This window comes from Parasteatoda tepidariorum, chromosome 4 (assembly GCF_043381705.1).
Source record: "Parasteatoda tepidariorum isolate YZ-2023 chromosome 4, CAS_Ptep_4.0, whole genome shotgun sequence".
Taxonomy (NCBI): Eukaryota; Metazoa; Arthropoda; class Arachnida; order Araneae; family Theridiidae; genus Parasteatoda; species Parasteatoda tepidariorum.
This window is the reverse complement of record NC_092207.1, coordinates 44,178,526-44,203,594: the sequence shown is the minus strand read 5'-3', so window position 1 is coordinate 44,203,594 and position 25,069 is coordinate 44,178,526. Positions and strand designations below refer to the sequence as shown.

The 25,069-nt window shown below is 29.9% G+C and overlaps 2 protein-coding genes across 2 annotated transcripts in view; both read left to right on the top strand.

Annotated features, from left to right (window-relative positions):
- LOC107443921 (glucose dehydrogenase [FAD, quinone]) overlaps positions 1–25,069 on the top strand; it is a 127,303-nt gene that overhangs the window by 10,084 nt on the left and 92,150 nt on the right. The gene's annotated exons all lie outside the window — the stretch shown is intronic.
- On the top strand, positions 1,573–22,424 carry LOC107438227 (glucose dehydrogenase [FAD, quinone]-like). The gene is made up of 9 exons (XM_071179734.1): positions 1,573–1,715; positions 4,632–4,763; positions 7,241–7,362; positions 8,139–8,306; positions 10,803–10,953; positions 11,680–11,825; positions 15,354–15,531; positions 18,465–18,687; positions 22,120–22,424. Exons 2-9 carry the CDS (start codon positions 4,694–4,696, stop codon positions 22,259–22,261), a joined length of 1,200 nt encoding a protein of 399 aa, XP_071035835.1. The 5' UTR covers positions 1,573–1,715; positions 4,632–4,693; the 3' UTR covers positions 22,262–22,424.

Sequence of the window (25,069 nt, the reverse complement as noted above, 5' to 3'; positions counted from 1 at the left end):
CACTACTTAATGTATAAATACAAAATAAACATTAGAAACTTTAAACAAAATATTGAAATTTTGGGAAAGGATAAAATTCAAATATATTTTATTATTCATATTGTCTAATACATTGGAGTAAGAGAAATTTAAACATTCTAATTAACATTAACAATAACATTTAAGCTTCCAATTACTGCATGCTTACAATTAATTTCAAAAACAAGTCAAGGAAAATATTCATTCTTAGAAATGAATTTAATATAAATTACTTTCCAAATTTATTTAATTTGATTACACTCTTGACAAACCTAACCTTTAAGCAATATTAATACCAGCTGTTCTCAAATGATGTTCCCCGAAACCCTAAGGTTCCGTGGAAGAGGGTGGTAGGGGTTCCAAGACTTAGAACTTTTTTTAGCCAGTTATGATTTTCAGAACTTTGTATAAAATTTAAATCTAATTAGTTATTCAATATTTATTTAACCTAATATTTTTATGAAATAATTTAATTAAGATGCCTGTAAATAAAAAAAATTCAAAACAATGTTGTTTTCTAACAAGGATATAATGAATGAATCACGAAAAGGATCTGAAAAACCGCGTTAGTATTTCGTATCTATTAAAAATAATCAAATTCAACTGTGAAGAAGTACATATATATTTCTCGGGATTCCTTCAAACGAAGGTTGATCATTTTGGGGTTCCACAGTGAAAAAATTTTGGAAACCGCTGGTTTATACCACAATATATGTATTGTTCCGCCACTAAATAGATCGCATTAATGATGTTTATAATTTTACTGAAAGAGGATTATACAACACACAACAAACATAGATTATAGTATTAAGAAGAATTTAATCACAAAGAGCATGAAACTTCTTTCAATTTATGTTATGAAATACTTAAAAGCTATTTTTCGAAAGCTCCTTCGTAATGTAAAATTATTCTTTTCGCGAATAATATGCTACTTTTATAATTGCTGTGAGTTTGCAACTGTTACTCATGACAGTTAGATTAAGTTTAGCCTATCTAAAGCCAGCGCTGTCTATGCTTATTTTGTAAATGGTGCAAAACGTCAGTATGGAGAAAAGCCAGCTTTTTTGAAAATGAATAACGTTTGTGGTCTGATTTTTAAATATTTATAAACTTATTTCAATGCTGCATTACCTGGGCTCATAAAAATTTATTATAAGTGTAAATAATATTGACTTAGCTTATTTAAATTCTAAATTAGTAAATTTAGCATTATTTATTTTTAATTTTTAAAAGTAGCCAAATTTAAAGACATCTTACTTGGTAAACCTATTAGAAAGTTTTGTAAACAGGCTATCGGATTCTTGGTAGTTCTTAAAGATTAGCTTTGCATCCAAAAAATTTTCAATTATATGTGTTTTTTACACCCAACTAAACCTCACCAAATTCACCTCAATTTCAATCTCATTTACACGTCATGAAAACAACCTTAAATATACCTATGATAGATTTTGAAGAGTAACAACAATGTATGACATAATTTCAGAGCTGAAACTTTTTATTTCTTTAGCAAATAGTGTGGCCAAGTGGAAAGGGACTGGGAGGATCAGGTTTGTAGAATAGTGAAATTGCGGTTCGGGGAAATAAACAGAACTATAATGATTGGGCTGCTCAAGGTGCAAAAGGCTGGAGCTATAGGGAAGTGCTTCATTATTTCAAAAAGTTGGAAAATGAAACAGATCCAATATATCTGGCAAATGGTAAAAAAAAGCTTTTATTTAGTATCCATAGTAGTAAAGTGTTTTATTTACTGCTTGCTTGCTTATTCCTTCATATATTATTCCGTGATAGCGCAATCGTTGGCCTTTCGATGCAGAATTTTTATTAAACATATTTTTCCTACATTTTGTACAAAATTAGGTTAAATAAGTGAAAAGTTAGGTACCATAGTATCAACATTCATATTCAAACAAAACTTGGATACATCAATCTATTTCTCTTATTTCGCACCATAAACTCAGTTATTTCTCTATCTATTTGCAACACTATAGCTATTACTCTTTTTGTTAGGATGTCTTAGTAATAATTTAAGTATAATGTTCAAAGAATATTTATGCGTCAACATTTATTTAGAATAAGTTTGTATTTTCGTAAAAATACAAAATTATTCTAAGTTATTTAGATTTATTTTCTGATTCTTTTTAAAATGGCCATAGAAATTTTAAACACAAACGGTGATATGGTGCCGCTTACTATCATACCAATCATTGGTGACGGGGCTTTCCTTTTTCGAGCAGTAGCATTAGTAGCATACTCAACAAAAAGAAAAAGTTCTAACCACGTTACAGAAAACTGGTCTACAACATCAAGAGAAGGATGTAAAGCTTTTCTCACTAATCCTACTAAACACTCCCACGACTTTCACAGATAACGAGATAATTGACGTAATAAAGATAAATGGAGATTTTAATCCAAACTACGATGTCATAAAACTAACTAAAAACATACCCCATAAAAGAGAAAGCTCAAAGCATCACATCATCATCACAATCAACCACAGACTTTCCACAACACTTCTAAAACTTCAACATTTTTTCACTGGACTTCATAGATGCACCATCAAAAAAAGACTAGTATTACTCAGATACAGAAAATGCCAAACAATTGGACAGAACTCCTGTACAGAGTCTCATTGTTATTGTGAGAAATGCGACTACAATGGCCATAGTGTTAAAAACTGCACAGAAAGGGAAGAATATTGCATTAATTGCCATTCATCTAACCAAGACTTCAGCCTAAATTTGGACTGTCCCCACAGAGCCTCCTCATCATCCTGCCCAACTTACCTACGTGAACTGAAGGAGTTTCGTCAATCCATTCAGAGTTGAGATTCCACTTTTCAACCGTTGTCAACCAGCTAGCAAACCAGGCAAACGCTTGGAAATATACTTTATATAACTAAGAACAGATATCTGACATATTCACCCTTGTTTCAAAACATTTATAATAATTTTTTTCCTTATTATTAGATAGTTCTAAATTTTTTTTTCTTTCTTTCTTTACACATTAGACAAGGAAAATTCAATCTTTCAAGCCGAACAGTTGGCAATCTTTGAATGCATTAAATATATTAAGAGCACTGAAAACTTCAATAATAATGATAGTTATATCATCTGGTCAGACTCAAAAGCATCAATATCATCAACACTTGATTTTGGCACAAATAATAGAACTTCTTTTGATATTCAACAAGAACTTCAACACACATCTATACAAATTTCCTGGATTAAAGCACACAGCAATAGAGTAGTTACCCGTTCCTAGGCTGGAGTGATCTGGGCTAGTGGCCAAGTTCTGTGCTATATGGCTAAGGGTTTTTCATAACCTAGGTACATGCTCAAGGCTTGGAGGAAAGGAAAGAAAAAAGTAGCATTAGTATCTTTAACGATACTCAAGTTATGGATCGAGATGTGCGTGTTGGAGGATTAGGATTAGCTTCCTGTCTAATCACAACAGAGAGGAAAATAATTTTATTAATTCTGCTGCTGACTATGGTGAAATGTCCTGAATCTGCCACCGTAATTAGCTGTCGGGAGATTTTTAAATTATCAGTGAAATTAAAATTCTAAATTTATAAAAAAATTTTGACAATATTGCTGACATTCTTGAAAATAGTTAAATTTGAAATTCAGGTACTCCCGTGTGAGCAACAACTAGACGGCAAAAAATTTTGCTTAATAAAGTCAAACCCCGCTATAGTGAGCCTTCAACGGGACCAAAATTTTGTTTGCCACCATAACTGGGGCTTCACTATATCCGCTCCGCCAACAATTTTAACTAATGGTTTCAAACTTCCCCTTTTTATTACATATTATTTAGATAAATGACCAATATAATGAAATACAAAAATGATTGAAAAATAATACGTTAGCAACAAAATTGTGTTAACTTTTATTTTTCATTACTCTCCGTCTGGCGTACAAAAAAAAATTTGCAATCTTTAGCTAATGAGCAATCCTCCACATCAGATATGGAAACATTTCCCGACTCTCTGATAATTTTTCTTGAATTTATATTATTCTGCTTTTTAAACCTGTCTGACATTCGAGCGAATAAAAGTAGTCTCACCAAATCGCTCAGCAAATTCATCTGCCTTGACTTGAAGCATTAGTCCAGATACTGGAAGATTGCTGCTTCTTTGAATGCTGAACCAATTCAATAATGCTGTTCAATATTGAAGCAAACAAGAAAAATGCGTATTGCTACATTCCATGCTATAGATGGTTTTAAAAATCGGTATATGTATTTATTTTGAAGTAGAAATTTCAAAATTATTACTTAAAATGAAGAGACTACTTAAATGAATCAGTTGAAGACAGAAAAAAGTTCATAATATCCAACTTCCTCTCTTGTTTTGGTTCACTATATCCACACAAAAAAAACATTATACGTGTGTAGCAAGGCACGGGAGAAAAAATTTCGTCCACTATATCCGGGAGTTCACAATAAACCGTGTTTACTATAGCGGGGTTTGACTGTATATTGTTTATTATGGTGTTCGGATTAAAGGAGAAGTTGAATAATTAAAATATTTAAATTCAGTTGAGACAAAATATGTTTAAACCCTAAAAAATTCTATGTGACTTACAGACCCTTTATTTTTCGAATTGTTTTAGGATACCATGGTAAAAATGGTCCAGTAACGATAGAAAGCATACCTTACAATCCAAAACTGAATATGAAAGTAGTTGAAGGTGTTGAAGAAATGGGATATGAGATACTTGATTCCAATGGTGCTCGCCAAACAGGTAAATTGTATGATAACAGTTATCAGCGTATTGCTCGACAAAGCTACCGATATCAATTGGGTGCAGCGTTTGGAAGTCAAAATTCACAATCATAATAGTCATTCTCCACCACATGACATTGCCAAAGAAATAACGAACTTTTTTTTGTTTTTGGTAAAGTTGTTTTATTAGAACAACAGGCGTATAGCATGCCAAGTTTATCGATTTCATATTCTCGATACAGACCGAGGAATCCTATGTAATACAATTGAACATGCTGTAACGCACTGTGAACATGCGCTTGACGGAAAAATGAAAAGCACATTATGCATATACTATGATTAAATACGTCTTGCATAATTGCTTCAAATGATTAATTGCTTCAAATTGCATATGGATCCTTATGGGCATCATTTTTAACAGGTTTTCTCCTGGTGGTAGAAATTTAAAGTAATTTTTTTAATTGCTGATTTTTTTTTTGCCCGTGGTTTGTATAACATTCTTATCATGTTTAATTAAAATTCGTATTCCAAAACGGACTCTATGTTGATCAAAACAAAGTGGCTTTAATTATAACCATCACTCTCAAAGCCCTGATTATGAGATAAATCTTAATGCTTAATAATTGTTTTCTTTTTCTTATCTTGCGTGATTTATGAAGAAATAAGCTAAGGATGTATTAGTTTTAAAACAAGATTAAAATTATTTCTATGTTTGTGAAAGTAAGAAAAAACTACTTTCCAAATAAAATCTTCACATCGTGTAGGCTATTCAGATTAAATCATGTCACGAAACCAGATTTAGAAAATTGTTTATAAAAAAATTTTTTTTTGTTTAAATATCCAGTTTTTTCCCCTTTTAAGTTGTCCGAAGAAGAAATAACAACTTAAAAAATGGAAATAAATGTTTGTTTTCATTTTTTCATATTTCAAGAAAATTTAATTAAAAGCAAGTTTAATTTTAAAATGCAAAAATCAGTCCAACCTTTTAAACAGCATAACTTTATTTGCCAAAACCAAAAATTTGGGCGAAATTTTTTGAATGCTATTAAATAAAAATTTGATTGACTTTTTTCATTTCTCTGGAAATGTTCTACCATTTCTTTCAATTTTGAATATTCTTAATTACTTCAAAATTGAAATTTTTGCTGTCATTATTAAAAAAATAATAAAAATTTGATAAAATTTCCCAATTTGTATAAAACGTGAGTTCAACGTATTTATTCAACATTATATTTAATTAAGTAATTTACTACTGCGATGAGTCTTAAAAATAGAAATAGAGAGAAAAACATAGCACTCTTCAGATGTAATAAATTGGAAACCAGCTTTAAATGTATTATTTCTAAAAGACACTAACGCTTCCACTGGGGAACAGTATTTTCCGATTTGGGGTAAATTTTGAAGGTCAGGAATTAGAACATGTCAAAAAAAAAAAACATTTTTCTTTAAAAAAAGAATGCTTTTTTAGATAAGATTTTTTTAGATGCCTTGAGATCTCATAGCTTAATAAATAGGTTAGCACTAACCAATTAGTGTAAAAAGAAATTTCCCTGGAAAACATTCAAATTGCAAGCTAGTCGGGAAAATTTGACTCAACCATGTATTATTATTCAATTTTATTCATTGACATATATTATTCATTGAGATACATTATTCATTCAGACAAGTTTTCTGGTTGACTCACGGTATATCCATCCCTGAATCCACTATGAAGAAGAAAGCTGTTTCTGCTGGAAAAATCAAAGATATTGCTCTCAAGGAGCCAAGGATTACAAACTTCGTTAACATGAGTGTTTCCCGCTTTTAAAAATAAATCTACTTTTAAGGGTTCTTTACTTCATAAAGCATTTCGAATTTCAAAATTAATATGGTTATCTTATTTTTTGAATAAGAGCTCAGCTTTTTTCAGTTGAGCTCTGATAATTCGATTCTCAGTCATCTAAATGCTCATTGTAGACGCAACATAAAATTATGACAAAGAGTAATCCATTATAACACGATCTGATCACTTTTCTATTGTTTTCTAAAAAGATGTAATGAATTAATTATCAGCTTTAAATACATTCTTTTTATCCTTTTGTTCTAAGTAGCTTCTTCCACCTTAGAAAAGTTTTAATAATCTCACAGGGCAGCTGTTGAAATTCATTGGATTCTATAATTGAAGACACCCCCAGAATTAGATACCATTTAATATGTCGATTTAGTTAATAAATTTAAACAGATTCAGTACTCTAAGATCTGAATTGTTAAGAAAATCAAAGTATATAATTGGGTATTTGCAATTCGTGAAGAAGTACAGCTATTTTTCCTAACCATGTGATTTAAATCAGATTTAATTGGATACCTGAAGGCGACGTCACGCATGTTCTTGAATCTGATTGGCTTCTGAATCTACTTATGTCACGATTTACTAACAATGACGGCACTTACATGCGTCTAATTGTTATAAGCAAAAGGCACTTCTGAACTCTTGATTGACTTTTATAATTTTTATAGGATTTTACATTTCTCAAGGAAATCTGCGAAATGGACAAAGATGCAGTACAGCTAAAGCTTATTTAGTACCCGCAGAAAACCGAACAAATTTGGATATTCTGCTGAACGCTTTTGTTCATAAGGTGATTCAACTTATTTTAAAATATTTAACATTATTCTTAATTTAGAGATCATAGGTTTGATTAAACCTTTTACAATACTTAATTTCATAAAATATCAAAACGTCAATTTTTAGGAAACTGTTTCAGGAGAAAAATCAAAGGAATAAACAGAACTGCACAGAAGAGGAAAAATCAAAAATGTATTTTTATAATTTTTTTAAACTAGTTTGTTTGAGATATATGCTTTTTTAATCTTTTTTGTTATTAATCTTCTTCTTATCTTTTTTTGTTATTAATCTTTACGTCTTTTAATCTTTTTTGCTTGGATATCAAAAAAAAATCCCACTTTTCAAACAAACTCTCTAAATCCAAGCAAAAAAAATTTTTTCACACCTTAACTAGAAAATTATATTTTTTATTTATAACATTACTTAACAAATTTTTACATAAGAATACATAACATTACATAAGAAATTTTTCATCTTATTTAAATTATGATGAAATTTTTACGGCTCTTAAAAGCTGTTTTTCAAAACTTTTTTAAAATTACGATTGTAACAAGATTACGAATCATAATTTAGATATTTTAATTTTTTGTGTTTGTTTTGATTATTGTGCTATCAAAACTTCTATACCGTAGTTTAAAGTTAAATGAGCTTAATTTTTATAACCTTAACTTAAAATTTTAATTTCACCAAAATGTAGATTAGAGAAGATTTAGATGTTAGAGCATACAGGAGAAATTCTCCAAGTTTGAAAAAAAATTTAAAATTTCATTTTTGTATTGTTCAATATAGGTTAACATTAAAAATGGACAAGCTGTTGGAGTTACATTCGATGTGAATGGAACAATATATAAAATAACAGCGAAAAAAGAAGTCATAATGTCTGCCGGCACTGTCAACTCGGCTCAATTGCTCATGCTTTCAGGCATTGGTCCAAAGGAGGAACTTATGAAACACGGCGTAAGTGAAAAAGGTTTTTGTTGCTATTTTAAATGCTTTACTAATTTTTAATTTGCTTTATTCACTTTTCTTTAAATATGTCCTACTCCCAATTGGAAAATAAGCATTTTTTTCATTGGAATTCGGACAAAAAATTTGTTACTGTCAGTGAAATGGTGCAAAGTAGAATTTCATACAGTAATGTTCCGCCTCTTGATTTCTTAACGGAATAGATTTAATGAAGATGTGAGTTTTCAAAGTTTACAGGAACCTCGCATTTAGTAATCCAAACATTGAAAATTTGATTTCGAAATCCGCCGAATTGTAGCGATTGTTATTTTAGTGTTTTATCCTCTGTCCCGATGTGTTCCAATACTTTCTATAAAGCTCTAATCAAATGGTTTTCATTGAGAAGTAATAGTGTTGCAGACTATTCATAAAACCAGTCGCATTCTCTTTCAGAAATATGATTTTTTCTGTTGTCATCTTATGAAATAAGGACATGAAGAATTTGACTAGAAAAGCAAGATTTGAGCATTCGAAATGCTAAAATAGGCATGTTTCTTTTAGCAGTCACCTCATTGATCAGTGTCAATCATATTAGTAGGAGTACCAAAACATCACAAGCTCACCGTAATTAAATGTGTTTCATGTTTTCTCTAAGGGTGACAAGTTTTTATCTGGTGAGCTGATTTTGCTATTAAAATATCGAAGCAAAAGAAAAGAAAACAGAAGCCCCTTTTTTGAGATTCGCAGTAAAACAATAAATTGACTTTTCAGATAGTAATTTTCCTTTTAAAAACAAGAAGACAGAACAATTTCAGCTAGAAATACAGCAAAGAAAACCGAAAATTAAGAAAACTATACAATTTTGCGTAAAAAGGTGTGCTCTCAATGCCTGACTGTGACAATTTATTATTTGACAGTTTATTTATTTCTGATAATCAGCTTATATATGTTTATTATTTAATACGTAACAATAAATGAATCACCAATCAACTATTGCCTATCATTATAACTATTATTGATATAATGATATTATGGAAGAAAGTTTTAAACTAAAAAGTTATTTTAGTGAATTTAGAAAGGTAAGGTAAACAGTTTATAAAACACTTTTTCAAATTAAAAACCGTCTTATTGAATGACTTGGCAGGAAAAATTTAAGTTCTACACTAACCGTCCTCAATTTCCTTCAGCATCCAAGCTTTTACCTTTTTTGAACGATCACTTGGCATTTTCTTCCACTATTTATTCTATTTTTTATTTGTTTTATATCTAAAAACCGGGTTTTGATGACATGTTCTCTCATCTTAACAGCAGAAGCGACAACTTTTGACATTGAAGAAGTGTGAAGTAAACTGAGTCAGTATACTTCGTATGTGCACCAGTAACAACTGAAAATATTGAAAAAAATGTACAAAAATGCATTAAAATGTACTTCCGCACGAAAGTCATTCTTTCACATTTAAAAATGTCAAAAAGCATGTAATAATCCAATGCAATTCAGATTTCTTGCAATTTCATAAAATTGAAGTTTTGAAAAATTCACATAAAAATCAATGCACAAGTATCAAAATAGTTTTCCTTTCTTCATAATTCTTTTATAACTTTATTTTAAACTCGAATGAAAATTACATTTCCATTTCTCTTTATACAGGGTGTCGCAGTTAAGCGTTTCAGAACTCCTAAGAGTGGTAGAGTGCATCCTGACGACTCGAAATCATATAGCAATGCGGGATCGGAAATGCTTTCCCGAAGCGGTAATATACACAGAAGCACCATAAAGAAAAGAGACGGTCTGTGAAAAATCGTTTAAATAATGCATTGAAATAAGCATAAGGTACATGGGTCAAAGTAAGTGTTCGAAGTTTCTGCCACCGGCTACAATGCACACCTCACATCTCCGGCGCATGGATATCCGAACATTCTGAAATACTCCAGGCATATCTCGAATTTCTCCGGCAGCTACTGCGATTCTTACAACCAGCTCCTCAGCATTGTCATCAGGGGTGCCATAAGCCAGTGTTTTCATATGACCCCAGAAATAAAAAGCAAGACATGACAGGTCGGGTGACCGAGGAGGCCAACGCACTGGAAAGCTCGGAACTTTCGTACAACGCCAACTACCGCCTCTGAAAAGCATTTCCGACACCGCATTGCTATATGATTTCGAGTCGTCAGGATGCACTCTACCCCTCTGAGGAGTTATGAAACGTTTAACTGAGACACCCTGTATACATATTTTAATACAGTTATATGTAATATGAAATTTTAGAAAGGAAAAGATGCTTCAAATTGAAACTCTTGTTTAATTAGAAGGGACTTAAGTCCATTTTTTTCGTCTTTCAAGATTTTTTTTAGGTCATCAAAATCTAGACTCCATTACATCTAATTACCTTTTCATAAACGAATGCTTTCCTGACTATCAGTTTAACAACAAATGAAATATTTTAATAATTATATGTTTCATCCAACATGAAATTATTTTCAAAGATCTCACTTTTTATCTTTTCCTAGATTCCTCTTGTGACTGATTTGCCAGTTGGAAGAAATTTGCAAGACCATTGCTCTGCTTTAAATCTCTATACACTGGATTCTAGCATCCCTCCTTTTCCAGAATTGATGTCCAGTAATAAAAGCTTTCACCAATATCTAACTAACAGAACAGGTGCATGTTTTTTAGTACAAATTTATAGTGCTTGAACTAATTTGACAATATTAGCAAAAATAAGATTTAAACGAAAATTAAGTACGTAAGTACGTTCACGTAATTAAGTACGTAAAAATTAAGTACGTAAGTACCAATATTTATGCTATAGAAACATTAAGAGAATTCTTTCTATGAAAATACTGATTGATTATCAAAAACCATGATAAATAAAGGTTGTTTTTGTTTTTTGATATTTTGAAACAAATAAAAAATGCAATAAAATATTTAAGAAAAAATTTCATCTGTCAGAAAAAATACATAGCAATCAATAAATAATGTACCAATATTTTTTCCAAATGCGTTTTACAAACTCGAACTATAATATTTTGTAGGGGCTATAAAATGGAGATTTTTCTGTAAATTTGGCGTATAAATTTACCTATACATTTTATAAAGTCTATGAATTTTAAATTATCTGCAAGATTTTATTTATTTATGTGATAAACATTTTTTTATCTTTTCCAAATACGCTTCACAAGCTCGAAAGGAACGGGAATAACATAATGAATGCCATTTCTCACTAAATCTCTCACAACATTTGAAATCAAAATTTAAACTTTATAATTTTGTCATGGCTATCAATTGAAAGATTGACAAAAAGTTATACCGATTATTTGTTTTTAGGTTTAGACTTGTATTTAAAACAGACGCTCCTCTTATTTTTAGAATATTTTCTATTTGCAGGACCGCTCTCATCCCTTAAAGGTCTTGTTGCCACTGCATTTTTAAATAATGGTTATATACGTCCAAAATCTGATAATCCAAATTATCAGCTTTATATAAATGCTGTCGATGTGAAAAGTTTAAAACAACGTGGTCTTACGGAAGAAGTAAGTATCCTTTTAAACCGCACTTTCACCCATGCTGATTTCTCTTCATAATTCACAAAAGAATACTTTGCTATCTAAATCTACTATTAACGAAAGTTTTTATAATAGTAGATTTATAATTTTATAATCTCCATTTCTAAACAATAAATATAAATTTGAGAAACGATTTTTTTTCTTTTAATTTTTAATTAACGTCTATGCTATATTTTTTTCCTATGCTTGTCAAAAACGATATTATCTGAAAAGAAATTCCCTTTTAACACATTGCAGATCATGGATGTTTAAACAGTGGTATATGTATCATTGAATATTTATATTGTGATATGCGTGTCACGTGAGCACAGCCGAGTTTTAATTGTAACATGTGAAGGTTTATTGAAAAATAGATATTCTCGAATTTAAAAAATCATCTCAAGAAATTTTGACAAAAATCTGTTTAAAAACCCTCATCATATGCTACTGAGTAAAACAGCAATGGGAAATGGCACAGTTTGTCACGGTTCAGCGTCAGTTCAAAGTGGATCCCACAATTTGCACCTACAATTTGTCGTAATACGATTCGCCAAAATTATAATAAAAATTGTACCGTGAATTTTGTTTTAAGATATACTTTTTATTTAAATTTTTTTTCTGAAATTATTTTATAACTGTAAATGTCAAAGCAAAAGAAAAAAAATAAATAAAAAGAGGTTGTTAGAAATTTCGTATGTGGTGGTGGGACTTATAATTTTCGAATTTTGTTGAGAAGGGGGAGATTAACTCCTTCTCAGAAGGGAAAAATTACAGAAAAACCTGTTTATGTTACATATGAACGGTTTTCTTTTTAGATTTCCTTTTAGTTTAAAAACTAAACCGAACTAGATACTTACAACTAAATGTTTTTATTTAACATATCGTAATAGCTAAATTAGCTCATTTCATTCGAAAATCACCAAAAGTTATGATTATTCCTATGCCAATATTTGACATTTTATACGATGGTGCAACCATTGGATTTAGGAAATTTCAGGTATATTACGAAGTAGTTTATAAATGATAATAAAACGTTGTGAGAAATTTTGAAAAAAAAAATTTTTTTTAAATGTTAAAAACTTAGCAAGCTATTAGTGTTGAAAATGGCAGTTTTAACATGCTAAACTGCTAAAATGCTAAATGCTAATGAAAACATGCTAAAATTAGAAAATTTTCTCGAAAATTTATAAAAAGTTCTATTTCAATGTGTTTGAAATGTGAAACACCAAGTTAAAAATAATACGATCTAAACATTTATTTACTTTGCAAGTCAAAGAATTTTAATTCTGTTAAAACATTTTCTGATTCACTAAAGACATAGTGATGTGTGCAAAAAGTAAAATTAACATTTCGTAATTATGATGCATTTTCTGCGTATTACTTAGAAAAGTATATGCAAAAAAAGTATTTTAAAAACAAAGAAAAAAATTTACTTCAGAAATGCATGCTGCATAATCCTATTTTGCTTAGTTAAATAATTTTGAACAAAGCTTAAGGAAAATGACTGAAGGTAAAAATAACTCCGCGTGTACGTTAACCTCTCAACAAGCATAAATAAAGATTCCAATTTATCTCTGATTTCTTACTCTTTTCAAAAAAATGCATACAATGAGAAGCCTAACCGCAGCATATTATTCTTTCCTAAAGAATTGAAGTGTTATCTATAAAGTAGTCTACAAAAAAACCCGTTCTTTTCCTTTTTGAAATAACGGAGAAAAAGTCTGTCATACAATGGTACACTTAGTTATTTTCAAGTAAAAAATTCTATTCGCCAAAAGAGCTTTTTAACTGTAAGTCTAAAACTCCGAATTCACTCTGCATTCAGATAAAAATGTGTATTGTATGGTGAAAAAGACTAAGGGCGAAAAAGACTATTTTGGTATTGGTATATATAATAGACTATAATGGTATTGGTGAAAAAGACAATTTTTGTAATTTCGCAGTATCATATCAGAATTCTGACACGATCTCAATATGTTTCTTATTAAGTAGGCTTAGAAATATGATATATTTAAATATGAAATATTTTGTAATTTTTTTTATTTAAAATTTTTTAGTTTTATTACAAATTCTAATTTTCCAATATTTAACTAATAAATGAGGCCAAAAATAAGAGGGGGAAAAAAGATTAAATCGGGGTTAAAAATCGTCTCTCATTTCTCGCCAAAATACTCCTCTTACTTGGGATATTTAAATTTCATTAGTAAACGAAAGCTTAAGCGCTCGCATTATATTGCCAAATATATAAAGCAATTTTATAAAAATTATTTAATATAACGTTTTTGTGATCAATTACAAGAATAATCTGAAATTGTTTTTAATTGTTGTTGCTCGACAAGTCTGTAGCTAGATCCTTAAATTGGGATAAAATAGCTATTTTTGGCTAATTTTAAAGCCATTTTTGCGGAGTTCTTAACAATAATTGTCAGAAAACATAAATGTAAAATAATTTCGATAAATAAAAGTATAACCAATTTATAATTGGTATACTTTCCCAGTAGCGTATGGTGATATATTCGGTCATGAATTAACATGCGATTCTCGGTGTTTATGCGCCCCACCTGTCCTTTTAAATTGTAATCGGTATACTAAATCTCCCTTATATCTTTTTTGTGGGTTTTTTTCTTTTAATTAAATTGTCATTTTTTCCCCTTTCTGTAACTCAGAGAAAAAAAATGAACTCTATTAACTCATCTTTTTTGGGTCATCTAATCGAAGAGTTAGCCTAATATGCATCCACATATTTCTGAAAGCCACTGCCAATCATTCAAACATTAATAAAGGATAAACATATATTCAAGAAAGTTTTGTTTGTGTCTTTCGAAATGTCCTGTCATAGTACAGACTAGAGCTGAAAATAACCACACGTCACGTGGTGAGGCAACATCAAAAAGTGGCAACTTATATTAAATAAACAACCAGTTACTCTTTCCCAGCGCTTTTATTTTAAATCGTTTGGTGATAAAAGTACATCAATGCAGAAAAACTCAGGAAAACAGAATTTTTATTCAAATGTTCTATGCCTCCTTTCAAAATTTTGATCCTCTAGAATCCATCAATTTGTGATGGAAAGATTCACGTAGAAAGAGATTTCTTTAGGAACTCACATATTTCAAAATTGTAATGTAAACATCAAATGTATTTCGCATCAACAAATATTTTTACATAAAAAAAAATTTCATGTCAGTAAGTAAAACTAAATTGCGTCACATATCTATATTATTTTATTGTTGAATTAACTTTTATAAACGGTCTATTATTCCTAATGTGAAATTTTTTTTAAATACAATTTTATCCAAAAAGAAAAATTTCAAAAAGTGGCTATTAAATGAAAAGGACCAATCGATATATCGGTCATCGACTCATTAGTTTTGAGGAAAAAGTTACTACTAAGTTATTACAGCCTACCAGCCACTGGCTACTAACGGAAAATTTAAATCTTCAGGTTTAGCATTGATTGTGTAGAATTTGATACTTGGAGCTTGGATCAATAACATATAACATTTAATGTTTAAGGCTTACAGACAAACCTACCAACCCTACGAAGGCAGATCAGTTTATCTTTGTGATTCGGAAGTTCTACAACCAAAAAGCCGCGGTACGGTAACGTTACAGTCAGCAGATCCCCATAAACCTCCTTTAATTGATCCAAACTATTTTGCTGTATCGGAAGATTTGGAGGATATTGTAGAAGGTGAGTACGTGCATTTAAATTAAACAATTGATTCTAACATTATTTTTTGAAGAAAAGTCTTTTCGAATTTAGTTTCATATATCATTAATTTCAAAATTATTTTATGCATCGAGGTTCATTATTCCCTAATGATTGTTCTTCATTGTGAAACAAATTTTATGTTATGCCATAAATAGAATTTTTTTTAATTGCTATAACGTTTAGGAAAAATAATCATTTCATTATTTTGTGAAAAAATAACATTTTTTAAGCAATTGTTATTTTTTCTTTTTCTTTACTAACATTTTTTTATATCTTTATCAAATTAAAATTACTTATACTGTAAATATCAAAACATTTTAATGATAGAAAGTATATTAAAATAAAACTGATTGCAGTATAAGATCATTTTAGGAGCTACTGCGACTTTCCCGTTGAATGAATGAATTTAAAGCATAAGTAAGAAATAGTTGGTTATTGATAGTTAGTTTTATTAACAATCCCAATTTTATTAATAAGCTCAAGCCGTTGTAATTTAATTAAAATCAATTTTTTTTTAAACTTTTTTTCTCAAACATCCATCTTTTTCCCTAATCGCATTTTGGTCAATTACAATAAGTAAATAATAATTTATCAACAGTTAAGCGTCATCTGTGTTTATGAGAACTCGAGTTTTTACGTAATTTGCAAAAGATATTTTATATCATATTGTTCCATACATTTTGAAAATTAATACTGTTTCGCAAAATCTTAAGAAATATTTTATTTATTTATTTATTTAATATTGATAAGGGAAACCTCGAATGTCTATAGAAATATAACCCAAAAATAAGTATAAGCTTACGAATGAAATAAATCAAACGAAGAAAATTAATTTCACTATTTCATAAATATCAATATCATTATTAAAATTACATTCTTTTAACTTCTCTTTGCATAAAAAATTCTTATCCTCGTTATTGTTTTGTTAGGTGGTCAGCTTTACTCTACATTTCAGTTTATTTTCAACAAAAATTGTGATACTTAAAAATCATAGTACTGACAAAAATCTATATTCAGTAGTAATTGAATCAAAGGTTACTTATCAGTCGTTAAGCAAACTCGGAAAACTCCCGAATACTCGTTAGTTTCATTTAAAAGGTGGCCAAGATAAGTTTTTAAAGTAATTTGTCTTCTGAGTTAAATTCAAAATTCCAAAAATGATGAAAATGAAAAATTTATGAACGAGAATATGGAAAAAAATTTGTTTATTGTTGACATTATTCCAATTGTGCATATGAAGAGCAATTAATTTATTATTGTAGTAAGAGCTGAATGTTTTTATATTTAAAAAAAACGAAGAAGAAAAGGAGAAGTGAACAGTGAATTCTATGACAACATATTAACACAATTTGAGAACAATATCAAACTTAAAAGATATATTTAGTTGTGTTTATTAACAATGCAACAGTAATTTGTGGTATCTTTAATCAGTGGCGTTAAGAAATGAGTGGATTTCTAAGGTGATCTTATCGATAAGACACCCAAAAACAAAGAGTTGTCTAAAGTTTGACATACTATAAAGAAAGGGAAAAAAGAACGTAACTCGAAAGGAAAAGCAGCAGAACACTATCTATTATTTATAAAAATTTAAATCTACAGTTTTAATTCATCTTCATACAAACGTATACGAAAATTATTCTTAAATGATAAAAAATATGTATATATTGTCACGTAGAATAAATAGGACTTGGTCTACAAAGTTGGAGAGCTTTATTCAACACCTACAAAGTACAGTGAACAAAGTAAGTGGGTCTCGGCTTGAGACACCCAGTCTTTTATAGGAATAATAACAGGAAATGATATGCTAGAACATTCTAGAAACTTCTAGAAGAAACATAAATAATAAATAAAAGCTTATTTTAGAGTTCTATATTTTCTTACAGTTCTGCGGATCGAACCCTGAATCTCAGTCTTTCCAGAGCTACGTCTTTGACCTCTCGGCCACACTGACACGTCAATATTTAAAATTCAATCATGAAAAAATATGTTACTAAATTTGTTATTATATTACTAATAATCATATTTTATGCGAAATGAAAGATTTAATTTTTTAAGTAAAATAATACTAGTGATCTTGTAATAAAATTAAAATTTGCAAAATTAATCATCTATAATGCTACCTGGATGCCTGGCCAAGGCCTCTCATCCATCTTTTTGCACAATGATAATCTTTTAATGAAGGAAATAATTTTCCTTGCACAGAGATAAATTAGCGTTACCAAAACTTTCTATCCCAACTTACAAGGCTTGAGTATTATTGCCGTTGCATAGACTGAAAGAGATTTACTAATTTTTCTTTTCCGGGTAACACAGCAAGCAAATTAGTTCTAAGATTAAGATCTTACAAAAAACACGTTTTGTAAGAACCGAGTATTTTTACAGTATTTTTAGTACTAAGCAACAGCACGTTTTTTTTTTAATGCAAACCGGTATCCTGACAAAATTTCCAGTAATAAGTGAGTGGTTCATAGATTCGAGTATCACGTTGAAAGGTTTTTACGGTATATCTGATTGTGGGTGTTTATTAGTTTAGTAACTCACCAAGTTTTCAAAATCAATAAATTAATATTGACTATAATGTTAATAGTGAAGGACAAGGGTTCAATCCTCAGTGGCGGCTTAAAGTCCACCTAGCTTCAGATGGATGGGTACCAACGTATCTGGAAAGTAAAGGCGACATTTTGTGCAATGCTGGTAGCATTATTTGTATTCAATCAGTAATTCTGTGCAATGATCGCATTAGCTGCATTCAATCAGAAATTTGGCGCAATGCTAAAATGCATTGCCACAATTACACCGTTGGCAACAAAATTGCGTAGCCTTGAATTCCGTGACTCCCTGACCAACAACGAGTTGTTTGGGAAAAGCTTTACTTTATTATGTTTAAGATTATTATTTCGACAATTATATAGGTATAAAAACTTGCCAAAGGCTTTCCGAAACTCAAGCAATGAAATCTATTGGAGCTAAGCCTATCATCACTGTGTATCCTGGTTGTGAGAAATTTCAAAAATATAGTGATGATTATTACCGTTGTCATGCAAGATCAGCACCAATAACACAAAATCATGAAGTGGGGACAGCAAAAATGGGTCACCCAAATGACCCAACGACAGTGGTTGATCCAGAGTTAAGGTAACATTTTGTATTTTAATTATATTTCCTTTATGAATACTTATTTTATTTTACGCTAATAAACCGGTTATCGGTGATGAAATGTATCAATGAAGGAAATTTAGCATAACGTATTCAGACATGTAATAATACGGATAATAATATATTCGGAAATTATCGTAATAAGCACACGTTTGAAAGAATTTTCTGCTTACTTTAAAACACTGGTTTTAAATTCCATGCATTTATGAATGTTAAGCATTACCTGAGGGCCTTTAAATAAAAAGAATTCCTATTAGAGAATTTTTTTTTATTTCTTATTAGTTTTAAACCTATCAGAATAAACTGTGGTTGTCGGCTGTTGTACCATAAATCATTAATTATAGATTTACAAATTATTTCACAAATTTGACAAAAAAGATTCAATAGAATTAAAATTACCAGATTCTATGTCCATTCAATAACTCAATATTTTACTGACTCATTTGTACGACAATTTTTCTTTGTTTATAATATCTGAATATGTGGATATATATATATATAAATATGTGAATTAATAAATTTCATTTATTAATTCACATATTTAGAGATTAACGTTTACAAAACATACAAACATATAGCAGTCCACAAAATCATCCATTAACTGCTATGCTGACTTATAACTAATTCAGCAATTAACCATTTCTCCTTTTTTAGTAATGCACCAATTCTTGATTGAACAATTTACTAATTCGATTTGCTGATTTATTGATACGCTTACTTGTGTCCTACTATTTTTCTCCTTTATTCAAACGATGCAAAACAGCTGGAAATTTATAAAAAAGAAAGGAAAAACACCGTGTATAATATTAGTAACAATAATAAATACACAGTATAAAACTGTCAATATAAATTTTTAATTTCATTAGCTGAAAAATTTCTTGAACTTGTTAATATATATATATAATCAAATTCTGAAATGTGAGATAAACCAGCTAAATACGAAGAATAAAATTCAAAAAAATATTATTACTATATAGGGGAGAGTCGGGTAGCCCCGCCCACAGTCAATTTCATATGTATAGAATATTTTTTCAAGTCAATGGGCCATCGGACATTAATTGTTATATTAAAAAACGATTATTTTCAAAGTTTCAAGTATTTATGCAGCTGGTAACATGGTAAACAATAGTTTTGAAAATATGTTGAATACAGTAGTCATGAAATTAAGAAAAATTGGTTGAATGTTTCGATTAAACTTCATTTTAATACTAAAAAAATAATTTTTTCTATACATACAGCATTAAAGTATGTAGTCTTAAGTTTAATTTGCACAAAGAAAGAAGTTTGTATGTAAAAAATTGTTCGAGTAATTACAAATTTACAAAAAAATTGGATTTCGGGTAGCCCCGCTCACATGAATGTCGGGTATCACCGCCCAATTTTATTTCGTCGATAAATGTACGGTTGCAAAGATTATTATTTTATTGCTTCAAATTTGAATGTTATATGCATTTTTAACAACAAATATATGTTTTAATATTATATGAAACATAAATTTATATATTTAAAAATGAAAAATTAAATATTTTTAAAATGTAATTGATATATCCAAATTAAATTTAATATCAAGAAATCATAAATATTATGATAAGCTATTTGCTTACTTATTTATTTTCACTTATTTGTGAACGAATCAATCTACAGAAGCATTTGAATGCAATCAAAATACAAAGTGAATTTGTAATTTTATAAGAAGTATTTTATATTAAGTTTATAAGAAGAGATCAACCAAATAAGTTTATATTGAAAAACAACTATTGTTATTAATTATTGTTACTTAAATTAAATTATTTTCGTTAAATATTTAATATAAATATATATTAATATTATAATATATTAATATACATTAATAATGATAAAAAGTATGACATTTGTTGTTATTAAATGATAGAATTCACTAAAAGTATATAAATATGTAATAAATAAAATAATTTTGTGATAAAAATGATAAATGAGGTTTATCTATTGTCAATACATTGGTCATTCTCATTTACACCTGAAAAAATAGCCAAAAAACACAATTTTTGTAACTGGGCGGGGCTACCCGACACATTTTGAAAAGAGCTGAAAAACATGTTTTTTTAAATTTCTATTTTTTTAAGTTTAACTATTCTTTTTTTGGTTTATTCTTTTTGCATTATTTAATTAGATGATAAAACAATCGAAACATACAAAAATGTTGATTATTACTCAGTATTATACAGAAATATAAGCAATACTCCTTAAGTGAGCGGGGCTACCCGACTCTCCCCTAAATGTAAGGAAGACGAAGATGAGATAGCATCGGCAGCTGGAATATTCTATAATAAAACCGTGTAAAACTTTCATACGTAACTTATGACAATACGATTGATAAGCAAATTTAAAGACAAGGTTTTAATGTTGTTGTTGCCGCATGCTAGTGCTTCCCAAAGTGTGGTACGCGTACCCCCAGGGGTAAGGGAACAGTTTAGCGGGGGTACTCGCTCTTATGCGAAAAACGAAAAATTCAAAAAAATTTTATTTAAAAACAAAGCTAGCCGTGAAAATTTACGATTACGTATTTTTCTATTCGCTATTTTTTGCAGAGTTAACAGTTCATAATTAGTGGTATCAACAGCCAGTTGTGATTTTTAACTTTTGTGGAAATTTTTATAGTAAAAAATACATTAATTTTATATTTGTGGTACACAGCGCTACGAAAAATTTAGAAAGGGTACACAAAAGTCATAAATTTGGGAAACACTGCCGTATGCCATTAAGGCAAAGGGGTTGCACTTTTTCTTGTTTTTTCAGTGGCGCCATCTATGGCTGAGAATTCGACTTCTGACACACATTTATAGGGCGGACCCATTCACACATTCATCCACAGATCGTAATTTTGCCGGGATCTGAACCAGAGAAATCCGGCTCTGCAAGTAAGAGCTGACAAACTTCAGGTCAGCCAGCAAAAAACGCACACAATTCTTGTAGATCAACACCGACCAGTAATTGTTAAACTGACAATCTTCTCAGAATCCTGAGATTGGCAAAAGTTTCAGAACTGTTTTCATTAATTCTAACTATTGCTAGATGCCGATTTACTCCGAAAAAAACATGTATGGAAGGAACAAAGTCACTGTACCTTTTCACACTATTTTTAATCCGTCCTTCAGTTCAATCAAGCTTTAATTATTCTATTCATTGCATTTACTGTTTTTACATTTAATTTAATAGTAGTTTAACCTTTAATCTTCGAGTCGTTTTATGATAATAACTAATGGAACTGCTTACATTACATACAGTAAGCACTTTTCTAATTGTAAAGACTTTTAATGTGTAAAATTGATTATTGAAGTAAATGAAACTTGGGTTACTTGAATTTGCTACATTTACTTTTATCTTTAATATTATTTTGCCTTAATTTGTTTTTTATTTATCTATTTATTTTAGGGTAAAGGGAATAAAGGGCTTAAGAGTTGTAGATGCATCAGTTATGCCGATTGTACCTTCTGGAAATACTAACATTCCAACTATTATGATTGCCGAGAAAGCCTCTGATATAATTAAAGGAAGTATTCATTGCCAAAACTAAACTTACATATTTATTAGTATAATTTATTATCAATTATGATGGGATGGACAACATTTCACACAAATACCAACAGATATTACTTCATCAAATGAATGTAAAGGGAACGCAATTATATAATTGATATTTTGCATTTTAAATGCTTAATAAAATATTTTTAAATCAACCAGCAGATTTATTGAGAGTAATTTATTTCTTACTCAATAAATGTTTGATTTGAATTTCTCTAAAACCAATGAGGGACTGTTTTCTTACTAATACACTTACTACTACATATTTTTATTAAAAAAATTCGTTACATTTATTTATTTTGGTAAAAAGGCTTACATTAGTCAAGAAACAAACATTTTGGTTATTTGCTAAAATCCACATTCAATATGAGATTTGTTTCAACTTTCTCGATTATTTTGATTCATCTATACAATTTAAGAAAATTATTTCCTGTAACAGTAACGTATTATATAATTAACTCTCATTGTCCCACAGAGGACTGATCGTAAAGACACGGTTCCCAGTATAATACCGAAGTCAAGCATCACTGGCTGCAGTCAGTAAGCGGTTGGGTGACCACTTTGGAAAGCCTGCGTATGGATGGAGGGTACGTGGTATAGGCCCTCGTTAAACCGTTCTACAGTAAAGAGATCGACTTTGTGAGCAGGTCGTCTAGCTACCAAAGCAGGAGAGCCATCCCGTCTGCAGAGGATCAAAATTGCGATTGCTGGTCTTCGGATCATTCGCAGGAATGTTTCCCAGACCGTCGCCAATAGCCCATTGTGCTGCTCTAGGGCGATGTAAATAAACTACCTACCAACCTACCTTATTGATTTCAATTGCAGGCCATGAAAGACAAGTAAAAATTTATTAGTATTATTATTACTACTAATTATAATAATAATCAAGTGTTGAGTGGTTAGAGAATCGGACTCCGGACCGGAGGATCAAGGTACGATCCTCGACTCTGCCAAGAACCACCAAGTGCATGCGATATACGTGCTCGTAAAATATGTAGAATCGAAAGTCCTGTGATCGGTCGCTGAGTAGAATCATGGGTACAAGGATTTGAAGAAAATTTCCACCCCCTTCTGTTCTATGTCTAAAGTTAGAAGGTGGCCTCACAAAATTGTGATGGTACATCTTTGTATTATCCTTAGAAATGTTTCCCAGACCGTCGCCAATAGACAATTGTGCAGCTCTATTGCGGCATAAATAAAATACCTACATACCTATAGTGCGGCTTTGAGGAGAACTATGAAAGTATGGGATATTACGGTAACAAGCGAGAACACATTTCTAATGGTGGAAAGAATGTGCCGACTGGTTTACTCACGACGACTTATGCCAAGATTAAGACAAAACTATTCACCCCACGCCCCTATTCGAAGTGCCTTTTCCTCGTAACCATAGTACCCGCCACGCGAGTCAGAAGTTCTTCTGAAAGCCACACTATACCTTAGCTTTTAATTATATAGATGTTTACATATGAAATTTTACGTTAGATTTGATCATCTAAGTTTTTAAAGTGATTAATTAAAATGTATTAGGCATATATACCTAGTAATTATTCCAAATTTTAAAGGCTATAAAAGAGTGATTGGCATATTTTCTGGTCAAGATATATTTCATATTATTGAAATATTATTGAAGATATTCATATTATTGAAATATTTCATCAGTATGACGCCACGAATCTAAATTTCTTGACAAAACTATTCTGAGAGCTACGTTGTTCTGAGGCAAATCATTAATGAAAATTTAATTATCAGAGAGTGTTATGTTAAGGGGAAACAACACAGGTGACTTTAAGAAAGGATATCCTTTTAAATATATATGTTTTTAATGTAATTTGCAACAATTGTGAAAACTTAACTGAATACATTTTTCTTTTGTATCTTATTGTATGGATTTTAATCTTCATTTTATTAAGTTACAAATACAAAAATTTAAAAAAATTAGCGCATATATAATTCTATAACAATTTTTTTAAATTATCCATAACTTACTGTACTCCGAACTTGAAAAAAAAATCATCTAAATTTGAATTTTTTTGAACTACATGAGTGTAACATTCATTGCACGTAGGATTTTCAACAAAAAAAAAATTTCAAAACATTGCAGTGTTTTGTAAATTATAAGTTACATAATTAATAAGTTACATAAAATGAAAAAATAAGTTACAAAATATATAAGTTAAAATTACATAAAATAAGTTAAACTTACATGAACTACTCAAAAACAGTCGAATCAATTAAAAAATCACTACTCGCAAAGAAAACTATTTATTATGAAATTTTTTTTCATATTTTGAAAAAAATAATCGGTAGAAAATTGTTCTAGCTAGAGTTAGAACAAATAAGAGAAGCGTAGTTTCGAATAAGTTGCTTTAAAGGATTCGTGAACAAATTCATATGAATATATAAATTTTTTTAACGAACTATAATGCATCAATACCAGATCCATAACATGCTTTTTTATCACTTTCAGCAGTCTCAAGCGCTAATCTAGCCCTTTTTCTTGTCGATCGACCCTCATCTGTAATCCATGTTTTATTGCGAAACAGCCAAAATTTCGTGGTATTCTTCATTTTTAGCGTATTTTTTGGCAGTTGGGCAACATTTATTTCTGATTGTTCCAAAACTGTCTAAAACCTCGAAATTCAAATTAAAGTTTTTTTTAAAAAAATTTCTTTAAATATTTATTTTTGAATGAGGTTCAGTTACCGTATATTCCGGCGTATAACGCGCACTTTTAATACAAAAAATAACATTGGAATGTAATGGGTGCAAGGTATACGCCGAATATAAAAAATTATAG

What these genes read in the sequence shown, in the direction of transcription:
- LOC107438227 (XM_071179734.1), top strand. Translation starts at nt 4,694, where the DNA reads ATGAAAGTAGTTGAAGGTGTTGAAGAAATGGGATATGAGATACTTGAT. An exon ending in TTTGGAGGATATTGTAGAAG is followed by an intron (nt 15,532 to 18,464) that starts GTGAGTACGTGC and finishes ACAATTATATAG; the next exon opens with GTATAAAAACTTGCCAAAGG. An exon ending in GTGGTTGATCCAGAGTTAAG is followed by an intron (nt 18,688 to 22,119) that starts GTAACATTTTGT and finishes TATTTATTTTAG; the next exon opens with GGTAAAGGGAATAAAGGGCT.